The sequence below is a fragment of the Chelonia mydas genome, chromosome 7 (assembly GCF_015237465.2).
Source record: "Chelonia mydas isolate rCheMyd1 chromosome 7, rCheMyd1.pri.v2, whole genome shotgun sequence".
Taxonomy (NCBI): domain Eukaryota; kingdom Metazoa; phylum Chordata; order Testudines; family Cheloniidae; genus Chelonia; species Chelonia mydas.
Genome location: NC_057853.1, coordinates 123,248,801 through 123,273,617, shown reverse-complemented (window position 1 = coordinate 123,273,617; position 24,817 = coordinate 123,248,801). Strand labels below are relative to the sequence as shown.

At 58.0% G+C, this 24,817-nt stretch overlaps 2 protein-coding genes across 3 annotated transcripts; one reads left to right on the top strand and one right to left on the bottom strand.

Annotated features, from left to right (window-relative positions):
- Window positions 1-568: 568 nt before the first annotated feature.
- On the bottom strand, window positions 569-16,597 carry ENTPD7 (ectonucleoside triphosphate diphosphohydrolase 7). The gene is made up of 12 exons (XM_037903594.2): window positions 16,383-16,597; window positions 14,031-14,213; window positions 10,761-10,966; window positions 10,336-10,486; window positions 9,790-9,893; window positions 9,146-9,202; window positions 8,419-8,567; window positions 8,170-8,336; window positions 6,203-6,527; window positions 4,502-4,587; window positions 4,225-4,386; window positions 569-3,798 (listed from the first exon to the last, which is right to left on the bottom strand). Exons 1-12 carry the CDS (start codon window positions 16,388-16,390, stop codon window positions 3,570-3,572), a joined length of 1,827 nt encoding a protein of 608 aa, XP_037759522.1. The 5' UTR covers window positions 16,391-16,597; the 3' UTR covers window positions 569-3,569.
- Window positions 16,598-17,578: 981 nt separating this feature from the next.
- SLC25A28 (solute carrier family 25 member 28) lies at window positions 17,579-24,274 on the top strand. Of its 2 annotated transcripts, XM_037904801.2 has the most exons (4): window positions 17,579-17,881; window positions 19,700-19,928; window positions 21,428-21,484; window positions 23,170-24,274. In XM_037904801.2, the coding sequence occupies exons 1-4, from the start codon at window positions 17,594-17,596 to the stop codon at window positions 23,685-23,687; spliced, it is 1,092 nt and encodes a 363-aa protein (XP_037760729.2). In that variant the 5' UTR covers window positions 17,579-17,593; the 3' UTR covers window positions 23,688-24,274. The 2 variants fall into 2 exon arrangements, with proteins under 2 accessions (XP_037760729.2, XP_037760728.1); XM_037904800.2 differs by lacking the exon at window positions 17,579-17,881 and having other exon boundaries at window positions 19,733-19,869.
- The last annotated feature ends 543 nt before the right edge of the window (window positions 24,275-24,817 follow it).

Sequence of the window (24,817 nt, the reverse complement as noted above, 5' to 3'; positions counted from 1 at the left end):
TGTGCTGGAGGCGGTGTCAGCTGAGTGCAGCTGCCTTGCTGTAACAGCTGTGGGAGCACAGTTGTGTGTCAGGTCTACTTTGGTCTAGTAATAACAATGGCTATGCAATTTCACCTTTCGGGTGCAGGCCCCTGCCTATGCCATGCTGGGTTGGGGAGGGGGAGGGCAGCTATCCCTCCTAGCTGAAGGACACCTGGTGGCAAGGCGTTGTGCTGCTCTGATTTCTTACTCCCCCTCCTAGCTGTTCTAAGGGGATTGGTGGAACACTGTCGTTCCTGTCCCTGGGTGTCAGCCGTTCATGCCTGTGCCCTCTGCAGTGATCATGTCAGCAGGTGCAGCCTGGATCAGAGCTACCCATGTTGTGCTGAGCACCTGGGACAACAGCATGTGCCGATAGCTGCAAACAGCTGATGTGAGACACAGCATCTGCAACTGGGTGAAGCTTCCACCTGGGGTCTCTTCCCACAGAGCATGGAGGGGAAGAGGTCCTGCAGCAGAGACCATGGTGAGCGCGGACATGATCAGCGAGAGCTTGTTACCAGCACAGATATGGACAAAGAGGCTGTTGTGGGTGGTCAATAGATTGTTTATTGCTCTAGTAACTGGAGTGGGGGGTTCAAGTAATCCAAGTGGGTTCAAACAGTGGATGTATGGCCCAGCTCAAGGAGGGGAGGCCTTATTGGAATTTCCAGGAGGCAGGTGGGTGCAAGACCACTTGTGTCTAAGGGCCCCTCCCTCAGCCTTTTGGGAGGGACCACTGGACCAAGGATCCAAAGGAATACAGGGGATAACTAAGGAATAACAGGGATGGGAGTGGAGTTCTAGATGGGGACACGGAGCAGAGAACCCTCAAACCTGTCTAGGGAGCCAGTGGGTGCTGCCAGAGGAATTCTGCCTGGATGCATGAGACCAGGGAGGACCAGAAATAGGTCCTAGTCACAGAGCATCCAGCATCCTCCTGGTGGTGTACATGGCCACTTTGTCCAGGGCCAGGAGGTCTCAGTATCCCTGGGGGGCTGTGAGACCAGTGTGGAATAGAGGCTGGGCCACTGGGGCGGGGTTCCTCACCCTCTCTACAGGAGGTAGACAGTCCCACCACTTGATATTAGGGCAAGACACGAGGGTGTGGAAGTGAAACGTGTGGAGCACAAGCATGTATAGTTGTTCCCTTGGCATGGTTTGAAATTGAACTGGCTGCATGAGGGGAGGGGGGGCCCAAGGAAAAGATCCGGAGGTCCTGGGATGGACAAGGAGCACCCTCTCACAGGATCCCCTGAAGAAAACCCAAGAGGTGGGCAACAAGGCCTCCCCCACCCCCTGCAGTATGCAAGGGTGGAAAGCCTCATGCACTGACCAAGCGCTTGGGGATCCACCCAGTTGTAGTCCAGGACGTCTCAGATTCTGGTGGTTTCTGCCAGGACCAGCCTCCAGCTCACCAAGGGGAACTCTACCACCTGTACACACAGATGGGGTTGTGTAGCAGAGGCTCCGTGCTCACCAGTAGCAGCTTTCAGGTCTGGAGGCAGCTCTGAGAGGCTGGGGGGAAGACCCCTAGGCTGGAGGAAAAAGCTGCTAGTCATGGCAGAGGAAGGCGAGCACCTACGTGCTCCTCGCCTCACCACCTGCACCATAAAGGAGTCTCTACAGGGCCTGGACTTGGCTGTGGGGGAAGACTCAGAACCCCTGCAGAGACCCAGTGCAGTCCCAGCCAGAAGAATTCCAGAGCTAACCTCTGGAGCCAGGGGAGGCAGGTTACAGCAGGGGTTCCATAGTCAAGTTGAGCCAGCACTGGCTGGGGGAGGGATTGCTGCCCTTGGTAGGGAAAGTGATTTGGCAGCAAATGAGCATGGGATAGGGTTGGAATGAGGAAGGCCCCTGCCCACCCACGGACAAGTACTGCCTCCCCTTCCAGAGAACAAACTATTGGCCCTTCCAGTCCTGTTGCTGTGGCCAGTGTCTTATCAGCCCTTACAAGACATCAAATGTAATCCATCTGAGATACCAGCGCCCCTCCTTAGGGTGAGAGCTGCAGGGATGCAGCATTGGGTCTCTGCACCTCTTTACCAAACAGAGATGGGCTGGAGAGAGGCTTAAAGCCCTGAGACTGGGATGGGGGCATAGGGAGAATGTTTATTCAACCAGCTTCTGGGAGAAGAAACCCACTTCAGCACAGAATTATGCAGTTTCCAAGTGCTGCCCCCTCTCTGAAACTGAGAGACCCCATGGCTCAGACTGGGGCATTATGCCCTATGGACCACAAGGCACCCCATTGCTTGGGAACAGGACACATCAATGGAAACAGACTCTGCTGCTCAGCCCTTTGTGCTGGGTCAAACCCCTCTCCTTCTGTGAAGGCTGGAACACATGACTTATGAGGAGAGGCTGAGGGAGCTGGGATTGTTTAGTCTGCAGAAGAGAAGAATGAGGGGGGATTTGATAGCTGCTTTCAACTACCTGAAAGGGGGTTCTAAAGAGGATGGCTCTAGACTGTTCTCAGTGGTAGCAGATGACAAGGAGCAATGGTCTCAAGTTGCAGTGGGGGAGGTTTAAGTTGGATATTAGGAAAAACTTTTTCACTAGGAGGGTGGTGAAACACTGGAATGCGTTACCTAGGGAGGTGGTGGAATCTCCTTCCTTAGATATTTTTAAGGTCAGGCTTGACAAAGCCCTGGCTGGGATAATTTAGTTGGGGATTGGTCCTGCTTTGAGCAGGGGGTTGGACTAGATGACCTCCTGAGGTCCCTTCCAACCCTGATATTCTATGATAAGATGAGGTGAGGGACTCTGGCCCTTTGGCTCCAGGGAGTTGATGTGACAGCTTGGCCGGTAGTGCCCAAGGAAGCCCATCATGCTGGCTGGCCAGCTCCAGCCAATTCTCCGACTGCTGCAGGCACAGCCTGACCATAAAGCCAGGGCCAAGGTTTCAGGTCCCAGTCCCGTCCCCTTGGAGAGAAAAAGTGAGCAAAGGCTGCAGCCTGTCTGTGAAGACAGGAGGGGCAGGGGCTCCTCTGTCCCCAACAGGGCAGAAGGACAGAGACTTAGGGGCTAGGGCTCCTTGCTCCTTCGCAGGCAGAAGCTGGCTTAGGCACCTGTAAGTCCTTTAGGATTGACTTTTCAGAGGGAACAGCAGCTGTTCTTGTTGGTCCTTCAAGTGTCTAGTCATCCTCTGAATTCTACCAACTGTGGGCCTCACTGATATCTTATTGCAGTGAGTTCCATAGGTTTGCAAGATAGCAGATCAGAGGAAATGCTACAACTGTGCTGCCTTTACACTTCCATGAGTAGGAAGTGCTAGCTCTGCCTTGCTGATGCCACCTCTTAGTGGGTATCACCTCTCCTGCCTCAGCAGGAAGTCCCTCCAGGCCTTTGTGTTTGTCAGAAATACAAGCACCAGAGCCATGTCCTGTGCTGCTCGGGACCTGTCAGACACTGGTTCTGGCTCTAGGAGGAGGAGATGATGGACCTCCTGACAGGAGACTTTGGGCACTTGTCATCCAGCCTAGGTTCCAGTTCAGATGCTGGAAGCAGGCTGAATTGTGGCTCAGACAGATTCCTGGGCCGTGGCAGCGTTAGGGCCCCAGTTCCTGGCCTGGCAACAGCACCACCTCTTCCAGCCACAGCAGGTTGAGCGGAGCCGGGCGCAGCTGGCGTCTGTGAATGCGGCGCAGCCGCAGTAGGTAGAGGATGATGGCCAGCAGCACCACCAGGATGCAGACGAAGAAGAGATAGTGATTGTAAACGAAGGAGAGGCGGAGCCAGGGGCTGTGGGCCTGCCGGCTGCTCTCCTGCCGGAGATCCCTAGGCGGGGAGAAAGGAAGAGAGGTCAGCACCCGCCGCTGAAGAATTACCATGAAAGGTGGCAATGCAGCACATGCACCTTGTCTTACTCCCAGCACTTAGTGCCCCCTGCTGGGAGAGGTCAGGCTCTCCCCTTACAGCCAGTGCCTTTGCCCTGCTCCCTACAATGCCGTTGCTGGGACTGGAGTAGCCAGGAGCTCGTGCGGGTGTGTGACTGCGAGCTGGAACAAGTTTTAAATCAAGATGGGACGTTTCTCAAAGCTCTGCTCTAGGAGTTACCGTAGGGACGTTATCTGGCCCGTGCTATACAGGAGCTCAGATGAGATGATCACAATGGTCTCTTCGGTCCTTGGAATCTATGAGTCCCCCTCTGCAGGCCAAGCACTGCGGGGCAGCCCCTGGGCTCCCACCTCAAATTTGCTTTACCTGAGTGGCAGAAACCGTGTTTTATAGAGAATGGCTCCCAGGGTCCACTGCACCTCGCGGTCGTACACCAGCTGGGCTGTGTGCAGGCTGGAGTAATCCAGGGGAAAGTGGAAACCCTCATGAAGGACTTGATACATCCAGGCAGATTTAAAGCACTGATACCTACAGACAGAGCACATGGGACAGTCAACCCAGGCCTCCTGCTTCTGAGAGCCCCTGGTGCTAGACACACTGACAGGAGCCCCAACTGTGCCTGTGGTGAGGGGAAGCTCCTTACTTGACCCGATGCTGGTCTGCGTGTGGTGAGTACAGGCCCTCTTGGAACCGCTGAGTCAGCACTGACCAGCTCAGGCTGCAGTAATCCTGGGGCAGCAAGGGAGAGAGCGCACTGTCAGTGGAGAGACTGGTACCCCCTCCCTTGGGGCACAGGGCAGCACCAGTGACACTGGGCACAAGGTAACACCAGCACTCCCCTCCAGCATAGCAAACAGAATCACAGAAATGTATGGCTGGAAGGGACCTCAAGTCCAGCCCCCTGCGCTGAAGCAGGACCAAGGAAACCTAGACCAGTGGTCCCCAACCTTTCGGGTGCTATAGCATATTCATGTTCCCAGAAGAGTGTGGCGGGCGCCGGACGACCAGCCGCCGAAATGCCACTGAGAAGCGGCGTCATCAAGCAGCGTTGCTGCTGAAAAGCCGCCGAGAAGCGGCGTCATTTCGGCGGCTGGCTGTCCAGCAGCCGCACTCCGCGGAGGCGGGTTGTCCGGCGGAAGCACTCCCTTCTCACTAGGCAGGCACATAAATGCCTCAGCGGGCGCTGTGGCACCCACGGGCACCGCATTGGGGATCACTGACCTAGACCATCCCTGACAGGTGTTCGTCAAACTTGTTCTTAGAAACCTCCAGTGATGGGGATTCCACAACCACCCTTGGAAGCCTAGGCCAGAGCTTAACTACCCTGATAGTTAGAAAGTTTTTCCTAATATCTGACCTAAATCCCCCTTGCTGCACATTAAGCCCATTACTTCTTGCCCCACCTTCAGTGGACATGGAGAACAATTGTTATTTTACCCTTTCCTCATAGGTCAGGCTTTCTAAACCTGTCATTTTTGTTGCTCCCCTCTGGACTCTCTCCACTTCATCCACATCTTTCCTCAACCATAGTGCCCAGGATTGGACACAGTGCTCCAGCTGAGACTTCACCAGTGCCAGGTAAAGTAGGACAATTATCTCCTGCGTCTTACAACACTCATGTTAATGCACCCCAGAATGAGATTAGCCTTTTTTGCAACTGCATATTGTAGATTCTCAATCTGTGATCCACTCTAACCCCCAAATCCTTGTCAGCAGTACTGCTGTCTAGCCAGTTAGTCCCCATTTTCTGGTTGTGCATTTCATTTTTCCTTCCTAAATGAAGCACTTTGCACTTGTTTATTGAATTTCATCTTGTTGAATTCAAACCAGTTCTCCACTTTGTCAAAGTCATTTTGAATTCTAATCCTGTCCTCCAAAGTGCCAGCAATCTCCTCGCAGTTTGGTATCATCTGCACATTTTATAAGCACACTCTCTGCTCCAAGTCATTAATGAACATTGTAAATAGCACCAGACGAAGGGCAGACCCCAATAGATACCTATGCCCTCCCAGTTCGACAGCAAACAGTCTTTCAACCAGTTGTGCGCCACTTTATAGTAACGTTATCTAGACCACATTTCCCTAGTTTGTTTATGAGAATGCACCAGAAGGCTCAATAAAAATCAAGAAATCCTATCTATTGCTACCCCCATCCACCAGGCCAGTAACCCTGTCAGGGAAGGATCCCCACGGGAGCTAGAGAAGGGTCAGGGCGGAACAAGTGAATCTGGGCACAAAGTAACATGCTCATCCCCCAGATCAGGGTGGTGCTCACCTGGGCAGAGTGGCCATCCAGGTGCAGCCCAGTCCCCACCCCCTGGGCATTAGGTCAGGGCAGTTCTCACCTGGGCAGCGCGGGTGAAGCTGGGTGCACGGTAGTGGCCCCCAAGACGCAGCACGTCCTCGGTACAGTAGAAGAACTCAGAGAAGCCGTAGAACTCACTGTTGTTGAAGTCAATGGGCGCCTGGTAAGTGTTGGTTAGGGAGGCCTGGCTGCCATTGACCCCTGCCAGCAGAGGGTGCAGCAGCTGTGCACAGGCCTGCCAGTCTCCTCGCCCTCGGACATGCAGGGTCTGGCCACCCCTTTCTACTGTGTCCTCGAGCCCCACAGGCAGGCAGGGATCCAGAAAGGGTGTCTCGGCACTTGTCCCCGTCTGCTGGCCCTGCAGCCTGGAACGAGAGCCAGGGAAGAGACTGATTAACGGGGCTCTGCACTGACAGAGCTGTGCCCCCTGCTAGGCGCACATGTGCTCACTGCCCCGGCCACTGGGAATATCCCCGAGTGCAGAGTCACCCCCTGCTAAGAGCCACATTCCCTCTCCCCCCGCCCAGCTGGGCACACCCCAGCAAGCGCAGCCCAATGCTACACACCCCAAGCTGCTGGACACACCTGCAAGGCCCACCCTGGTCTCACCCTTAGGGAGGTAGAGCACTACACGTTATCGCAAGGCAGTGTTGTGTGGATCAGGCTGGCTCCCAGCACTCATGCTAGCCTGATCCTGGCCATGCCCATGTTGCTATGGGGCTGTGCCTTGGGTGACCCTCTGCTCCTCCTGCCTATTAGGCTGATCCTCCCAACCTGACAAGCACACATTGCCTTTGGGCACACACACACACAGCAAAGAGCGCACAGCTGTGCAAAGGGACACCCTGCCCACCCAATGGGAGGAACACAGCCCCAGGCCTCGGCGGCAGAAACAGGGTTACCGGCACTAGACTATCCCTGAAGCTCTGGCAGGGAGGTTTGCTCTGGGCACTGAGTGTGTCTGGCCCTGGCTACAACTCCACATGGCATTCCGAGACAGGCACTAGAGAAATGGAGAGCAGGAGAGAAACATCAGAGAGAAAGACTGGGTCAGCAAGGAGCAGAAGAAGAGTTGCTCACGTGGGCTCCGGCAGCTTGGTCATCCCACTGGGGGACATGGGAGAGGCCAGGTTGAGGGAGGGGAGGGAACTGAGGCACAGCCGCCTCCGGGGGGCAGTGGGTACTGGGAAGCTGGGAGGGGCAGCGCTGTGCTCTGGGCGCTACGGCCACATGTGGTCATACAGCTGCACTAGCTGCTGCCTCATCGCCCATCTGCCTGAACCTGCTGGAGAATCTCACCCCTGACTGAAACAAGCAAATACCCACTCCAGTCCGCAACCTCTGCAGAGGGCCCTGGTGCCGTCCCAACCCATGGTGGGGTCCAGAGATAGGTGGCATGGGCTGCAGGGAGGCACCCGGCATCAATCCCAGGAGAGGATGGGCTGGAGAGGCAAGGCGTCGGCTGCCTGGAGAAGAGGAGGCTGGAGGGAGGGTAACGCCACAGCTAATCACCCTCAGGAAGATCCCATGAGAACAGGTAGGTGCACTGGGGAGCCCCCCAAACAGATAAAAACAAGGGCAGTGAGCCCTGGGCATGCTCCTCCAGCTGGAGCCGAGATTCTTTCCCACAAGCCCCGGCTGATCTCCATGGGAGCGCGTAGAACCCAGCCCCGCACAGGCTGGGCCGGCCCTGCAGGGCCAATGGTGTTAGCAGAGCCCGTAGAACCCTGACTGCCCACGTGCTGGCCTCCGCACACCCAGAGACAGCAGGACCTCCAGCTCCGATGCATACCCATGCGGGGTAGCCCTGCAGACTAAGAGGGGGCATTTTAAAGCCATCACCTTACACCATCACCCTTCAGGCTTCTGCAGAGAGTGCTGAGATTAGACCTCACAGAGGTTACCCTCCAGTTACAGGCCCTACATCTCCAGGGGCTGGGACCTCCGAGGAACTCCCCGCTGCAGGCAGGTGCCAGTGGGGGTCTGCTGATCCTGGGGCAGCATTACCTGTTGTGGGCACGAGTCTGGTTCAGCATAAGCTCCTCGTAGCGCTGCCGTGCGAAGTTGCCCCCAAAGCCCAGGAAGGTGCTGACGTAGACACGGTACACATGCTGTGTGCGCTGCACATCACAGCCCAGGTTGAACTCCGCCAGCAGGCTCTTGGCAGCCTCCTCCTAGGGCAGAGAGGGGTGAGCAGCAGGGCCAACCCCGGGGACCGTAAGGGCTGCTTTCCTGCCCTGCCAGCAAGATACGCACCTGCTGTGGGGAGGAGAAGGTCTCTACGCTGGGCACCTCATAGGCAATTTGCAGAGAGGCACCGCCCATGTCCAGGATCCCCACCGTCCGCTTCCGCACCAGGGACTCTGCCTGACCCCCCAGGGCCACAGTGATCATCGCATCCTCCTCTGCAGCCCACAGAAGTATGTTAGCAGGACCCTGGGACCAAAGTGCACAGGGCAGCCTCCTGCTCTGCACGCTCCCGACAGGGTCCCAGGAACCAACCTCACATGGCAGCTTCCCCCCGACCAGGTCAGGGCCTTGGGATCTGAACTGTGTTGGGGACAGGGACAGGGCCAGGATCTCATCTGGTTGTTGCCTAATGCAGGGAGCTCCACAAAGTGGCATAAATGGCTGATGGCAACTAAAGAGATTCCACCACTTCTGCAAGCCTCTGCTCCTACAACATCCTGAGACACCAACTCCAAACACACCACCTCATCCCATCTCTACTGCCCTGCCCCTGCCCCCTCCCATCCCTGCTCCACCATCCCTACTGACCCCCCAGCTCTCTACTACCTCCTTCTCCCCACTTGACTAAGGCTCAGGGACTCTTCCTCCCCTGTGGCGGGGTCTGCTGCCTTGGAGCAGGGACTGTCAACGTGCCAGGCCCTGGTTTGCTCTGGGTGCTGGGTTAACTCCAGCAGAGCTCCACCTGCCCCAGCCCCACAGGCTAGAGAGAGACGCAGGCACTGGCTGGACTCACCCTCCTCGTGATCGAATCTCCCCAGGACAAAGTTGATCCCAATCCAGGCATAGACCCCTAGGTGGGGACACACAAACCAGTTATGCTCATGCTCAAATAAATTGGTTAGTCTCTAAGGTGCCACAAGTACTCCTTTTCTTTTTACAAACCAGTTCGTTAGGCAAAGCGCCCGCAGCAGCCGGGACGCTGGAGCCAGAGTTAGCTCTTGGAATCTGCAGTCCCTAGATTGGAGAAGGACCAGCACCTGGGTGGTTCTTTCAGCATCTGACAGGATAGTTTCATCAGGCCTAAGGGAGCGCAGAGCCCAGCAGATTGGTGAGTCTGCACTATCAGCTCAGTGGCAGGGAATAAAGTGTACAAAGACCCATCGTCTTCACCCTGCCTATGCTGTCTGGCTTCAGAGTGAGACCATCTCAGAGCATGCACCAGGGCTCCCACAATGCCTGTACAGCACTGATCCCCACTCCAGCATCCGGCCCCTCTTCCTGAAAATAATAATTAGCACCACCTGCCCCCAGAACCACACTCCCCAGGAGGGAGCAGCCAAGCCTCTTCCTACAGGCACCTGGTGAAGTCTTATCTCCCCCAGGCTCCCTACTCATAACACATGTATAGGTATTAGAAGAGCTAGATATTGTTGTTACCTTCCTGCTTCCCTGAGATCACTTCAGCTTGCGACTCAGAGAAAAGGAAATCAAACTCCAGGGGCACATTCCTCACCAAGTCCTCCAGGATCGCAGCCTGCTGTCTGCGGAGGGTACAGGAGACAGGCAGTGAGCATCCTGTCCAATAGCTGACTCTCCTTCCCTTTGGGTTAGGGCACAATGAATCCCCCTCAACATGCCCATTCTGGTTTGGAGCCAGGGGATTGGGATTTTAGCTACTTCATTTGAGACTGAAATGTTGCCCCTCACCACAAAGGCTGCAGTGACTCCAACACCCCCATCCACACCCTTCCAGGATTCCTGAAGCCTCCCCTCTGTCTCCACACCTGGGCTCTCCAAGCCATCCCCTCTGCCCCCAGCACACCTACTGGGTGGTCTCAGGAGCAGCATGCGCCTTTCTCCCTTTCTCGTGGCACCAGGGTTCTCTCACAAACTCCCTGCCCTCCTTGGCTCGCCGAGTGACTGGGTGCCCCTAATGCTGGTGGAACCCAGTGACACAAGCAAGGCGCACTGGGGGGCACTCACCTCTCAGACAGCAGCCTCATGCCCGCCGTGCACAGGATGTAGAGCGGAGTCTCCTTGTGCTTCGTTACTGGCACATGAGCTGCAGCGAAGCTAAGCAGCGGGCGCATGTAGTGACTGGCTTGGTCAGGAGTTGTTGCCAGCACAGAGATCCCTGCACGGAGAAAGGGGAAAACAAGTAAGAAATCAGTGTCACATACACACATAGAAAGGCAGCAAAGCTGTCAGTCACTTAGACACAGGGCAGGGACTGCCCCCCAGTCTTAGGGAGGCGAAGGGACGAGATCACTGCCCCAGACTGCAGAGTGGACAAGCTCCTTCACTTGCATGGCCTTCACCAGCCCTGTCCCCACCTGCATGAAGGGAAAAGCAAGCGATCGATCCCCAACCCTTGCTTGGGTTCGCGTAGGGAAGAAGGGGGCACAGACCTGGCTTGATTTTCTTGACAACGGGCTGGCTGCTCCGGTCTCTCATCTGCTTGACATCCAACAGGTCATGAGGGTTCCCATTGTGCGGTGGCCAGAAATACACAAAGACCCGGGAGCCGCTGCTCCCACAATCAACAACAATCCCGTAGTTCAGCGTTGAGTCCTCTGTGTCTGTAGCTTCCAGGTCTCCCACCCGTGCCAGGTACCTGGGAGAGTGGAAGAGGGAGGATCAGCCCAATAGGCAGGAGGAGCAGAGGGCCACCCAAGGCACAGCCCCATAGCAACACGAGCATGACCAGGATCAGGCTAGCATGAGCGCTGGGAGCCAGCCTGTTCCACACAACACTGCCTTGCGATAACGTGTAGCTCTCTGCCTCCCTAAGGGTGAGACCTGGGTAGGCCTTGCACAGGGGAGGAGAATGGAGAGCAGATGGGACAAGCCAGCAAGGACTCAGTTCCACCCAGGGTGCACTGGGAGGGATTCCATGCAGTCAGGGCAGTTGTGGTGCTGAGGAAATTCCACTCACAGCATCTGTAGCCAGGCAGGCTCCTCAGACACCAGCCCCCACCAGCCAGGAGAGGTGTCTACTGGATCGAGTGTTTGCACCAACCGTTAGGCATCAGCCACATGGGGGCTGGAGGCTATGAGGGGGGACTGAATATCAGGGGTCAGAACATCAACCAGTCATTGTAGGAGTCAGGGAGGCGTCACCCCCCTACACACATACACCCATCAGACAAGGGCACTGTAGGGGCTTGGCCGTGGCTGATGGCAGAGTCCGGGGACATGAACTTAACAGCGAACGCTAGGAGGGCTTTGCCCCCACACAATGTCTGGTCTGTCCTTCCAGAGGCCATAGGGCAGGTGTAACCACCCACAGACTGACGGGGCCTTCTCTCCTCATTAGCCTACGCTGTAGGCTCTGCTGATGCTGCACAAAGAACTTGCCCTCAGAGCTCTGCTTCCAAAGTGGAAAGAAAGCTCCAGACTCCCTCAGGGCACTGACGAGCTCTTCTGGATCCTCAGGGCAGGAGATCAATATGGCTGATTGATCCTTTCCCTCGCAAGCCCCCCGCCGGCTGCACATGCAGCTGTGCCCATTGGCTGAGTCAGCGCAATGCTAGCTGCCCACACGCGCGCAGTCAGGGCAGAACCAGGGGGCTGCAGCTTCACTTTCCATTAGTAAAAGGAATAACAGAATTAGGATGCCCTAGCTCAGCACCATTATCCAATCCAGAGCATCCGCTTCCATGAGGCTCCGATGACCCCGGGGCTATAATATGGACAATAAACAACCTCAACTCAATTAGTGGCACCGTGGGACATGCCTGCCCTTCCCTGAGCCCCAAAGCTGGTGCTGAAAGTGGAACTGCCCAGCACAGAGCTGGCGCCTCACTGGCCCTTCTGGGGTAATTGTGTTACAGCCAGAGCCCTCGGCACTCTGACAAGGGAGGGGAAAATTACTGACCTTGTGAGCCTGTGTCTCTGGAGATGCTGCTCCAGCAGGACTCACTCTGGCCTCTCAGCCCCACCACGTGAGACCCCTGGAGCTCCCCCAGAGCAGCAATAGCACGGCAGTTTCATATCAGTCACATGCCACCCCCTCCTGAACTTTCCACACAGGGCTTTCTTTAATCCATATGTAGAAAAACAGACCCAGAAAGGAGCAATCCCTTCTTTCAAGGGCAACTTCAGACAACATTCAACGTGCAGGAGCAGCAATTAGGGACATAGCCCTGTGCCCATGGTTGGCCAACTGCTAATACAGGACTCCCCAAGAGAGAACAAGCTTTTCTTGGGGGCCAGAGAGTTTGGCCTTTCTATCTTGGAAACGAGTTCTGTAGGGTGGAGGGGCTGAAACAGGACTCCTCTTTGGTAGCCAGTGCAAGCACTGATGCTTGGGGACATTGGGGGAAGAGGACCACAGAGCAGCTTTGCACATAGCTGTGATGGAGACACCCTGAGACAGGCTGATGCGACAGCCTAGTGTTGCCTTCTAGTGTCAGACAGATGCAACGTGACATGCAGTTGGACATCCATAGTACTCTTGGGAACAGCACTGTCCACTGAATTGGTGTCTGGAGAAAGAAGAAGCTGGGTAGGCTTGCTGAGGGATTTAATCCACTCCAAGCAGAACACCAACGGTCTTTTAACTTTAAATTCCAATGTCATCTTGGAGAGGAACTGTGGATGAATGCAAAGCACCACACTTCCCTTGCTAGATGCTACCCATCAGGTTATGGGGAAGATACGGGACTCAAGACCAGGGGTCACTCAATGAGAAGTAAACTGCATAACATTTCTGTCATCTGTGCCGTTCTTCAGAAGTCTGACAGGAAAGGGCTAAGTGGCAACGAAGTCAAACACATGCACCTGGCAGGATCATCTGCCTGATAAACCCCAGAAGAGGCACTGCTAGTGAGGATGAAGGCAACAGCTCTGAGCAAAGAGTGAAAGCAAGACACAGAGCTCCCTACGCTAGTACAATGTTTCTGTTTGTCTGAACAATTTACTATGAGCTGTTGTCTATACACAGAGGGGGACGTGTGTAAGCAGCTTCCGGGCAGTCTAAGGAATTTCATTTCCTTATTTTTTTAATTGTTGAGTCTCTATTTTATTTTATTGTAAATCCCCCTTTCTGAAGTTTATTGTCCCAACCCTCTGTCTCCTGAGGATGCTGAACTTGATTATATTGTTGTCAAGACCGCTTAGTAGATCAACTGTGCCTCCTTAAATCAGTTGTTGCATGTTCCTCGGGACTAAGGTGAGAATAACCTCTCTCCTTGTGTGCTCTGGAACTAGCGGTTTCAAGAAGCAGTTGTTTAAGGTTTCAACAAATGGCTTTTCTAAACCTTGTCCTGCTGAGACATTTCACTAGCTTATACTAAGTCACACATTATTACTTGTTTCATTAGACTTTGATCCCTCTCCACTTTGTGCATTCAGTCTCCAGTCCCCGGGCAGGAGGCTGCTAACCTGACATGTATAATCACATTCTTATGGGTTAGGATTTGTAGCTGTACAGATCCTGCTGTGTGGCCCTCTCCCCTCAAAAATTCTCTCTTGCTAGATTCTGCAGAATCTTCTCTGTGTCCTGGTCTGCTGCCCTGCCTTCATGGCATAATCTATCCTGCCTGTATAATATAATTCTAAGTCATACAGCGTCCCACCGATTTGTCATTTCACCACGTTTCTGAAATACCCATGATGCCAAGCTTCTCTTCCCTTGCCAGGTACAGAGAAAAGACTCAAACCCAGGGCTCGCTCACCTCTCAAACTGCTTGTCTGGGGGGGGAGAGGAGCCCCAATTGCGCAGATCTGTGGCTGCCATGAGTAGCAGGAGACAGACTCCAAGAAAGAGTCCCAGCAGGGCCAGTCGCTGACGGGGACACAGGCTCACCAGGGGCACAGTGAAATGCCATGATGCTGGGCAGAGGCAGGAAATGCTGATTCTGAAAGAGGACAGAAGGGAGCAGTGAGAGCACAAAAAGCCAGCAGGTACCTGGAGGATCCTACAGGGCCCTCAAGCCCACACTGCCTCCTACTCACTTACCAGAAATGTCCCCAGGCCCTCCTACATAGGTACAGACGCTCTGTCCAGCCTGCCATTGGCTCCCACAGTGCGCTTAGCACTGTCCACACCCTAAGGCGGCAGGAAGGGGTGTATAACACACTGGGGTGTGATGGTCTGTCAGTTATACATTATGCTAGTGTGTGGATTTGGGGGTTGGTTTGTTTTTTAAACACCCTGATTTCTCCTATACCTCCTCCTTCCACCCCATACACACCAATTGAATCCCCAACTCTTCCCCTACCCCACCCTGCAGCTTCCACTGCAATTTCCTCCCTGTCACACCCACCCCCATCAGCATTGGATCCTTGCTACCCTTGAGATAAGATGCTCACTCATGAGAGGTGGTGGGACAGTACCATCACTATAGTTAAGGCTGAGACTAGCTTATTGTTTAATAGCCAAATTTTCTAAGTGGTCTAAAATCCAAATGTTGACTTGGATGGTCTTGAAATTTGCTGTGCCTCATGGGGCTGGAGTAAGGGTAGCAACCCAAACAGGAGGACACTGGAGCAAGGGGTTCCCAAGACACAGACGCCCTTCCCTTCCTCCCAAAAAAAACATGTGACATCAAATTTTTTGCAAATCTGGGGCTCAAACTATGGCTCTGACTGTCCCCAACCTGCTATCACCTGCTCAGGATTGATCATAGCTTTTGTCAAACACCCACTGCCCCTTTGGGGAAACAATATTTTTAAAGCTATTCAGGGGGAAAAGCTGGACCTACAATGTGGCTTGAGCAGAACTGATAAGCTAGAGAAAGTCATTTGTGCCTCTGAAGCAGGACAAGGCTCTTGCAAGCCAGAGTGTTTGCAGGCACCCGGACAGCAGAGTAAGTGGGTGGCCACTAATCTGGAGCAGCACCCACGAACAGCGAGTTTGAGTCCTGCCTTTGCAGCTTTTGGAGACTGTGCGTTCAGCACATTAGCTGCTCCTTGCTTGTGTTCTGCATGGGTGTTTTCTGGAAGTTTTGCCTGACAGCAACACTTCTGGTTTAAGAGTTAATATTTCAGAGTGCTCTAAAATGTATGTGCAGACTCTGATTTTACTCTAGAAGTATTGTTAAGGAAAATAGCATTAAGGAAATTGCTGGAAGATGGAGACTCTAGTAAGTAGCAGCATTAGTGTAATGTAATTGTTCTCCATGCTCTTCACTCATTTTCTGAGCAATAGGACAGTGCTGAGTGCTCATTACAACCATCTGTAATCCATGTAAACCAGCTCCCACAGCCTCTCCCCACCACCGTCCTGGCACCCATGACTGGAGAAATGTTAACTGGTCACTTAACCTTGAAATGTGTGTTAACTACTGAGGCTAAACAATCTGTTCCATCCTGTATTTAGCTGTGGCACCCTGAGTTCATTTCCAGACCCGAAGAAGAGCTCTGTGTAAGCTCGAAAGCTCATCTCTCTCACCACCAGAAGCTGGACCAACAAGAGACACACACACCCCGGCCCCTCTCTCTAACATCCTGGGACCAACATGGCTACAACGAGACTGCACGCAACTTCCTACATCTGCGTCCACAAACCAAGGGATCCCACCTACCAATCTCGCCCCGAAGCGCTGCTGGTCCTGTGAGAGGGGGTGAGAAGAAAGGCCAGACGCGGAACAGCCCGTCACCTGGCTCTTTTTAAGTTACCGCAAACCCCGCAGGGTGTCCCGCCCCCACTCGCTACAGCAAAGCCAAGCAGCGGGCGGGCGGCAGAACGGCCCAGGGGTCAGGACACCGGCCCCGGCCGCTGCTCTGCCACGACTGCGGGCAAGGGCCCCCGCTCGCCAGCGCCGCAGGAGCCGCCCATCGCTGCCCGGCCTCGCACGGGCGCCGCGGCGCGGCCGGCCCTGGGAAAGCGCCGAGGCGGGGAGCAGTCCCGGGGGCGCCGCGGGCAGCCCGGGGGGGGGGGGGCGGCGCTGGCGTGTCCCCGGGGCCGGGCAGCGCCCGAGGCGGCGGGGCGGGGGAGGGGCCGCGCGCGGCGCCCCCAGGGTCCAGCATCGGCGCCCGGCCCGCGCCCCCCCGCACCGTCTCCGCGCGCGGCCCGCCGCACTCACCTGGCCATGGGCCCCGTCTCGGTGCGGGCCGCGGCGCGTCACCGCCCCTCCCCCCTGGCCCGGCCCGGGGCCGCGGCGGGCCGCAGAGGCATCGCCCCGCCGGGCTGGTGGGCGCGGGCCGGGCGCCGAGCCAGGGGCAGGAAGCTCCGCGGGCCCCGCCCGTCAGCCGGTCCCGGGCGCGTCTCCCCTCAGCCGCGCCGCAAGCTGCCCCGGGCACAGCGGCGGCCACGTCACGGAGGCGACAGCAAGTAGCCAATGAGAGGCCCGCATGAGGGAAGGGGGGGGCTCCCCAAGGTTCGCCCTCTGAATGGATCATATTGGACCTGTCCATCTTTCCAAAACCCAATCGGTGCCCTGTTCTGCGCCGGAACCCCTCCCCCACAGCGTGAGGAGCCAATCAGAATGAAAGGGACTCTGAGCTGACCCGGCCGGCAGAGCCCAGCATTTTCTCTTGCGTCACCGTCGTGGCCAATCAGACACCGAATCTCAGATCAGTAGCTCCCTCTCATTGGCGAATGTCACCGGAGCGCTGTCCAATCCCAACGGCCGCAGTGTGATTCTGCCCCTTTGGGCGGGGTCATCTGAAGATACGCGCTCTATTTTAGCTTTTCTGAGCCAATCGCGGTACCAGCTAACGCTTATCCCGCCTCCTCCCCGGGCGTCACCATCATGAAAGAACCAATCAGGGGCTTTCAAACAAATAACAGTTGCGTTGGCCCTCGCAGCAAGAGCCAACCAAGACCCGCGATTCTGAGTGGCAGCCGAAAAACCCAATAGCTGCTCCTCTGCCATAATAATGGCGATTTTGAGGGAAAGGAGGAACCAATAAAGCTTGAAGAGTACAAAAGGTCAAAGATCGCCTGCCCAATCGGCTCTTCAAATGGACGGGAGAAAAGGATCGGTTGGCCAATAGGCTCTGCGGATGGGCGGGGCTGAAGACGCGGCCGGCCAGTAGGCGTTGTGGATGCTTGTGTCGGAGGGAGCGGCTGCCCAATGGGAACTGTGCATGTTTGGGGCCCCGTGCGCGGTTAACCAATAGGCGGGCGGGCGGCGAGTCTGGCCAACCGAGGCCGCTGACGGGCGGGGCGGAAAGTGCCGCCGGCCAATAGCGCTGAGGAGGCGTGGCGGGCTGAGCGGGAGCCTCCGGCTGGACGCGGCCCGTCGCCGAGACGGCGGCTCCCGGAGCGGGATCGGAGGCCCCGGGCGGCGCCATGGAGCTGGGGGCGGGCGCGGGGGCGGGCGCGGGCCCCGGGGGCGGGCCGCGGCCGGGCCGCGTCCTGCTGCTGCTGCTGGGCGGGGGCCACGGCTGGGCCCGGCGGGGCGGGGCGGAGGCCGCGCCCGGGCCCGGCGGCTCCGAGGCGGCGCGGAGGCCGGAGCCCGGCTCCGACCCGGACTACGAGGCGCTGCCGCAGGGCGCCGCCGTCTCCACCCACATGCTGGCCGGGGCCGTGGCGGGGGTGCTGGAGCACTGCGTGATGTACCCCGTGGACTGCGTCAAGGTGAGGGGCGCGCCGCGAGCGGGGCCGCCGGGCAGGGCGCTGGCTGGCCGGGGCAGGACCCTCCCGCCTGGCGCTGCTCCCCGGCCCGGGGCAGGACCCTCCCGGCCGGCCCGGCCTCCCGCCTGGCCCAGCGTCCCGGCCCGGGGCAGGACCCTCCCGCCTGGCGCTGCTCCCCGGCCCGGGGCAGGACCCTCCCGGCCGGCCCGGCCTCCCGCCTGGCCCAGCGTCCCGGCCCGGGGCAGGACCCTCCCGGCCGGCCCGGGGCAGGACCCTCCCGGCCGGCGTCGGGGCAGGACCCTCCCGGCCGGCGTCGGGGCAGGACCCTCCCGGCCGGCGTCGGGGCAGGACCCTCCCGGCCGGCGTCGGGGCAGGACCCTCCCGGCCGGCGTCGGGGCAGGACCCTCCCGGCCGGCGTCGGGGCAGGACCCTCCCGGCCGGCGTCGGGGCAGGACCCTCCCGGCCGGCGTCGGGGCAGGACCCTCCCGGCCGGCGTCGGGGCAGGACCCTCCCGGCCGGCGTCGGGGCAGGACCCTCCCGGCCGGCGTCGGGGCAGGACCCTCCCGGCCGGCGTCGGGGCAGGACCCTCCCGGCCGGCGTCGGGGCAGGACCCTCCCGGCCGGCGTCGGGGCAGGACCCTCCCGGCCGGCCCGGCGTCGGGGCAGGACCCTCCCGGCCGGCCCGGCGTCGGGGCAGGACCCTCCCGGCCGGCCCGGCGTCGGGGCAGGACCCTCCCGGCCGGCCCGGCGTCGGGGCAGGACCCTCCCGGCCGGCCCGGCGTCGGGGCAGGACCCTCCCGGCCGGCCCGGCGTCGGGGCAGGACCCTCCCGGCCGGCCCGGCGTCGGGGCAGGACCCTCCCGGCCGGCCCGGCGTCGGGGCAGGACCCTCCCGGCCGGCCCGGCGTCGGGGCAGGACCAGCGTCCCGGCCCGGGGCAGGACCCTCCCGGCCGGCCCGGCCTCCCGCCTGGCCCAGCGTCCCGGCCCGGGGCAGGACCCTCCCGCCTGGCGCTGCTCCCCGGCCCGGGGCAGGACCCTCCCGGCCGGCCCGGCCTCCCGCCTGGCCCAGCGTCCCGGCCCGGGGCAGGACCCTCCCGCCTGGCGCTGCTCCCCGGCCCGGGGCAGGACCCTCCCGGCCGGCCCGGGGCAGGACCCTCCCGGCCGGCCCGGGGCAGGACCCTCCCGGCCGGCCCGGGGCAGGACCCTCCCGGCCGGCCCGGCCTCCCGCCTGGCCCGGCCTCCCGCCTGGCCCAGCGTCCCGGCCCGGGGCAGGACCCTCCCGGCTGGCGCTGCTCCCTGGCCCGGGACTGGAGCCTCCCGCCTGGCGCTGCTCCCCGGCCCGGGGCAGGACCCTCCCGGCCGGCCCGGGGCAGGACCCTCCCGGCCGGCCCGGGGCAGGACCCTCCCGGCCGGCCCGGGGCAGGACCCTCCCGGCCGGCCTGGCGTCCTGGCTGGACCAGCATCCCGGCCCGGGGCAGGACCCTCGCAGCTGACCCGGTATTTCGCCTGGCGCTGCTCCCTGGCCCGGGACTGGAGCCTTCTGGCCGGCCCAGCATCCCGGCCCGGGGCAGGACCCTTCTGGCCTGCCCAGGACTGGTCCCTCCCAGCTGGCGCTGCTCCCTGGCCCGGGACTGGAGTCTTCCACCCGGCCCAGCATCCCGGCCCGGGGCAGGACCCTCGCGGCCGGCCCGGCGTCCCGCCTGGCGCTGCTGCCTGGGCTCTCCAGCCCAGCCCAAGCAGCCTGGGGAGAGCTGGGGGCCAGGGCTGGGCTGTCCACGGAGTGGTTCGGTGCACGTAACGCCCCTCTCTTGCTGCACTTTCAGACGCGGATGCAGAGTTTGCAGCCGGAGCCTGCCGCCCGCTATCGGAACGTGCTCGAGGCCCTGTGGCGGATCGTCCAGACAGAGGGTTTCTGGAGGCCAATGCGGGGCATGAACATCACGGCCACTGGGGCCGGCCCTGCCCACGCCTTGTATTTCGCCTGCTATGAAAAGTTAAAAAAGACATTGAGTGATGTTATCCATGCTGGGGGCAATAGCCATGTGGCCAATGGTATTGATCCTTCCTGCACCGCTTCCCTGCAGCGCCATCCCCGAGGGGCTAGAGCAACTGAGGGCAGCCCTGCTGGCTGGGGTGGTAAAGTCAAGGACAGGGCATCCCCAGAAGCCAGGTCTCTTGTGCTCCCTCAGGATGACTCAATAGAGCTCAGACTGGCTGTCAGAGCTGTTTCTCTCCCCCTGCATAGGTACCATCTCCCAGACATCGTGCCCTGACCTGTACCTGCATAGCTCTGTACCAGCTCTGCTGGGCCTCTGTGTCCACTCCTCTGCACTGGCGGTAGAGCAGGCAAGGGCTGTGTGCATCAAGGGGAGAGCATGAGTGGCACTAGAGGTGCTTGCTACTGTTTAGACCTATTCATGGGGCCAGGTGCAGCAATGGGGAAAACAAATGTGCCCCAGCTAATGGGAGGGGAGCACGGTGTGTGTGTGCAAGTTCTTTGGGGAGTCAGGCATAGGGGCCTGGGCTCGCTGTGTGGCTCTCCAAGGTGCTGTAATGCCACCAATTTCCTCGCCCAGCCCAGGGCAAGGTTTCCTTGGTGATGGTGGCCAATGGGCAGGGAGACACAACTGGTAGCAATAGCCGAGGCTGATACTTAGTGCGGTGGGCTTAAAGCATTAGACGTGCTGCACTCAGGCCAGTCTGCTGAAGATGGAGCAGATGTCCTAAGCAATGTCCTCTCTCCAGTCATTAGCTAGCAGCCCATCTGCGCAGTGCTCTGGTTCCACATCACCCTTCCCTACCAATCCCAGCGCTGGGCAAGGGGAAGTGCTGTACTCGTGCTTGAACCTATTCATAGACCTGTCTGAGATGTTCCCAGGTATCTGACTTTGAGGAACAGGTTAGTGGGGCTGGGAGCTGGCCAACACCTTCCCCTTGCTCACAGCAACACCTGTGGATGGGAGCTGCCTGCAGGACTCCCCCTCGTCTCTGAGCTGGGATTGACTGCAGCATTGTGGGTAGGTAGAGTGGAGCAGGGTTCAGGATGCAGCCCTCAGAGTTCCCGTGCCTTTGACTTTCTCTGGCTCCCCACGCTGCTGTGCTTGAACAGATTTGGGACTCATTGGACCTGCATTGGAGGGTGTATTTTACCCTGGTGGATACTGGGGTTCAGTGGGATCCTGACTATGGAGTGGTTTCTCACTCTGGGACACGGTGAGGCATGGTCCGATGGGGTCCCTGTGAGTCTGTTTGCATCTTCTCTCTAGTAGGTGCTGGGATTAAGTGAGGCCTAGTCGTCTCCATAAGGATCTGGCAGATTATTGCACTTCCCTCAATTTGTGGGTTCTGAAGCTAGGGGTTGCTGGCATCTGGCCCTCCTCTTGGGCAGGATGTGGTGGCTGCATTAGGAATTTACCAGTCTTCTCCTTTCTGGTAGTGGAGTCCTGGCAGTGGGTATCTCCCTCTTCTCTGGCGAGGGGCTCTGGGGCTCAGTGGAGCCCCGGGTCTCTCGCCGTCTCCTCCCCTCACATGTGTCAGTTCTTGTTTTACAGGTGCAGCGGGGTGTGTAGCAACATTGCTCCATGATGCAGCTATGAACCCTGTGGAAGGTAATGATGACCCCCTCTCCTCTGCAGGGGAGGCCCCATAGGCGGGGGTGAGGGTGTGTGGTGCTTCCTCTGTGTGGGAGCTGAATTCATCTCTGTGCTGTGCTCCTGTATGTGGCACCAGGGGGCGCTCTCATTCTGCCCTAACGAGGGAGAGTCCTGCAGAGAGCAACATCCCCTGCCTAAGTCCCAGGCCTGGATAGCTCAGTGGTATCCATTTAGGGAGTTGGATTAGCCAGAAGGTTTCTGTCCTAGGAAAAAGGAGCCAGCCTCAGTCTGGGGAATCTAGTGGCAGAGAGTGAGGGAGTCAGCCCTTTCCCCCAAGGGACTTGTCATGGGGATCAGCAGAAAAAGCAGCAGCTCTAGCTAGTGGATCTGAATTCAGATTACCAGTGATCTGGGCTGTGGTGAGTGCAGTTCTCACCTGGGCCCACCTGTGCTGAGGCTGTCAGCTAGGGAGAGGGTGTGAGTGCTGGGAAACACTGCTCTATGGAAGCGGCCTTCCCTCAAGGTCCTGCATCCCCTTTGTAGGGCGTTCCTAGGAGAGCCTTCGCAAGATACATACTTGCAGCCAAATGTCTCTTGAGTCTGAGTGCACCTGCAAAGGCAAAGAGCTGGGCTTGCCCGTTGCTTGGATGTTACTCCCCAAGAACATGCAGGTGCTTTTGGCTCAGTAGATGACATTCCCTCCCTGTGGTGAGGCTGACCCCTATGCCCCACACTAAGGTGTGCTCTGGCTCTTTCTGCAGGACATGGGGTGTTAGGCCTGGTGTCCCCCCCAAATTCCAGCTCAGTTATTTGTGTTCTGTCTCCTGAATCCCCCTGCAGTCGCAGTCAGAGAGTTGTTTCTGCTCTGCTGTGTAGAGCTTGAGTTAGGCTCTGGAACAGCTGCTGTTTTCCACTTGGAAGTAATCTGGGCTGTGGCTGTAGATGAGCACATATGTCTGGCTGAATTAGTGAAATACTTGGGGATATTCTGGGATGGAAGATGCTGTAGAAATGCAGGGATCTGCCCAGATGCTGAGATCCATCTGAGAGACGGAATGATGTTCTCTGGCTGCCTCATAGGTCTGTAACAACAGAGGGAGGGATTGGTCTCTCCAAGGGAAGACGTAGATGCTTGGTGCTGAGCTCAGTGTGCGAAAGCTGACTGAAACGAAGTGTAGCAGCCCTTGGGTGTGCAGCCGGATACTAATATGGTGAAGTAGCTGGCACCCTGCAAAGAGCAGTTCTAGCTCAGTGGTTCTCAAACGTTTTTACTGGTGACCGCTTTCACATAGCAAGCCTTTGAGTGCGACCCCCCCACCCCCCATATAAATTAAAAACACTTTTTTTATATATATTTAACACCATTATAAATGCTGGAGGCAAAGTGGGGTTGGCATGGAGGTTGACAGCTCACGACCCCCCCATGTAATAACTTTGCAAGCCCCTGAGGGGTCCCGACCCCCAGTTTGAGAACCCCTGCTCTCGCTAGATTCCTGGCTGGGTGTGGGGTTGCTGGGAGTTACGGATCTTGAACCAGGGGTTTTCTGGTCTTAGTTGTCAGTTGTCTCTGAAGCCAGTGAGAATAGAAGTCAGGGAGCTCCTAGCCTTATACTCATCCTTTCTCTCTCTCTCGTTATCCCCTCGGTGGCTTGGCCACTGGACGCTGTCGCTGACTGCTTGCTGCTGCCATCTGCCCCAAGTGGTCAAGCAGAGGATGCAGATGTACAACTCACCATACCAGCGGGTGACGGACTGTGTGCAGGCCGTATGGCGCAACGAAGGGGCTGGGGCCTTCTACCGCAGCTACACCACCCAGCTCACCATGAACATCCCCTTCCAAGCCATCCACTTCATGACTTACGAGTTTCTGCAGGAGCAGCTCAACCCCCAAAGACAGTATAACCCTGGCTCCCATGTGGTCTCAGGGGCCTGCGCGGGTGCTGTGGCCGCCGCTGCTACCACGCCATTGGACGTTTGCAAAACACTGCTCAACACCCAGGAGTCCCTGGCCTTGAACTCCAACATCAGTGGACATATCACAGGCATGGCCAATGCCTTCAGGACGGTGTACCGAGTGGGCGGTGTGACCGCCTACTTCCGTGGGGTCCAGGCCCGGGTCATTTACCAGATGCCCTCCACAGCCATTGCTTGGTCCGTGTATGAGTTTTTCAAATACATCCTTACCAAGCGCCAGGAGGAGCGCCGGGCTGGGAAGTGAGTCAGAGCTTGGCCCTGCTCTGGGCCCATGTAATCTCCCCTCCCTGCCTCTGCCTCTCGGTGTCTCCCTTTTGGTTTGGTTTGTGCGGGAGACGGGGAGGCAGGAAAGCCCTTGGGTTCTAGCAAGGCCATCTGTTGCCTGGGGCTGCTGCAGCTCTGCTCAGACAGCACAGCCTGCCCCTGTCCCCAGAACCCTCGAGTGATGTCATCCTGTAAGCTACAGCCCAGGTTACCTGCCCTTGCACTTCCACCTAGGAGCTGTGTTCCTGCTCTTCCCCCTCCCAAATCTCCTTGAACGTAAAGCTTTGTCTCTCTGGGGATAACAAATACCATGACCCACCACTGGCAAGTCAAAGCTAAGGTGCTCAGGAAAGGTCCTTGCCGTTGCCTGGAGTGCCAAGGGCTATTGGCTGGTTTCTGGCTGGGGGAAGTGTAAGCTTAGCCGTTGTCTAGCAGCACGCACACACAGATGCACGCCTGACACCGACTGCCCTGTTGCCAGCTGGCAGGAAGGATTGCCCGGGAGGGGAGTTCGTAGGTTTGTGATTGTTCCTACTCTTGGCGCCTCCAATAAATAATTCTGCTTTATTGTCATGTCCCTTGTTACTCTTGTAAAGCCCAGCTCCTGTGGTCTGGCTTGGGGCCTTTCAATAGCTCTCCAGCGAGTGTTATGCAGTTGTACAGGCTGCGGATGGTGCTCCCATCTTGCACGTTGGGGAGATGTAACTAACTCTGCTGAAAGCTCCCTGCTTGGAGCTGGGGAAGAGGCGGGAGAGAATGTGGCAGGCTGGTGGTGAGGCAGGGCTGTTAGCCAGCAGCCAGAGAGTTGGGAAATGGGCAGGGTGGTGGCGAATGAGGTGCGATGGGAAAACGACAGTGGCTGGGAGGGAAAGCGGAGAAAGGGGGAGCTGAGTGACAGCAAAGGAAGGGAGACTGGGCTGGCTGATGATCCCTACTGGGAGAAGTGGGACCAGCCAGTGGTCAGTGGGATGTATGCCGAGAAGCCCTCTCAAGGTACGGCCCTCAGTATGGAATCGTTCCAGAGCTCTAGGCAGGGGCTGGGTTCCTGCAGAGTTGGGGAGTAAAGGGAGGAGATTCCTGGCTGCTATTGAGGGAGGGAGGAGTAGGTGT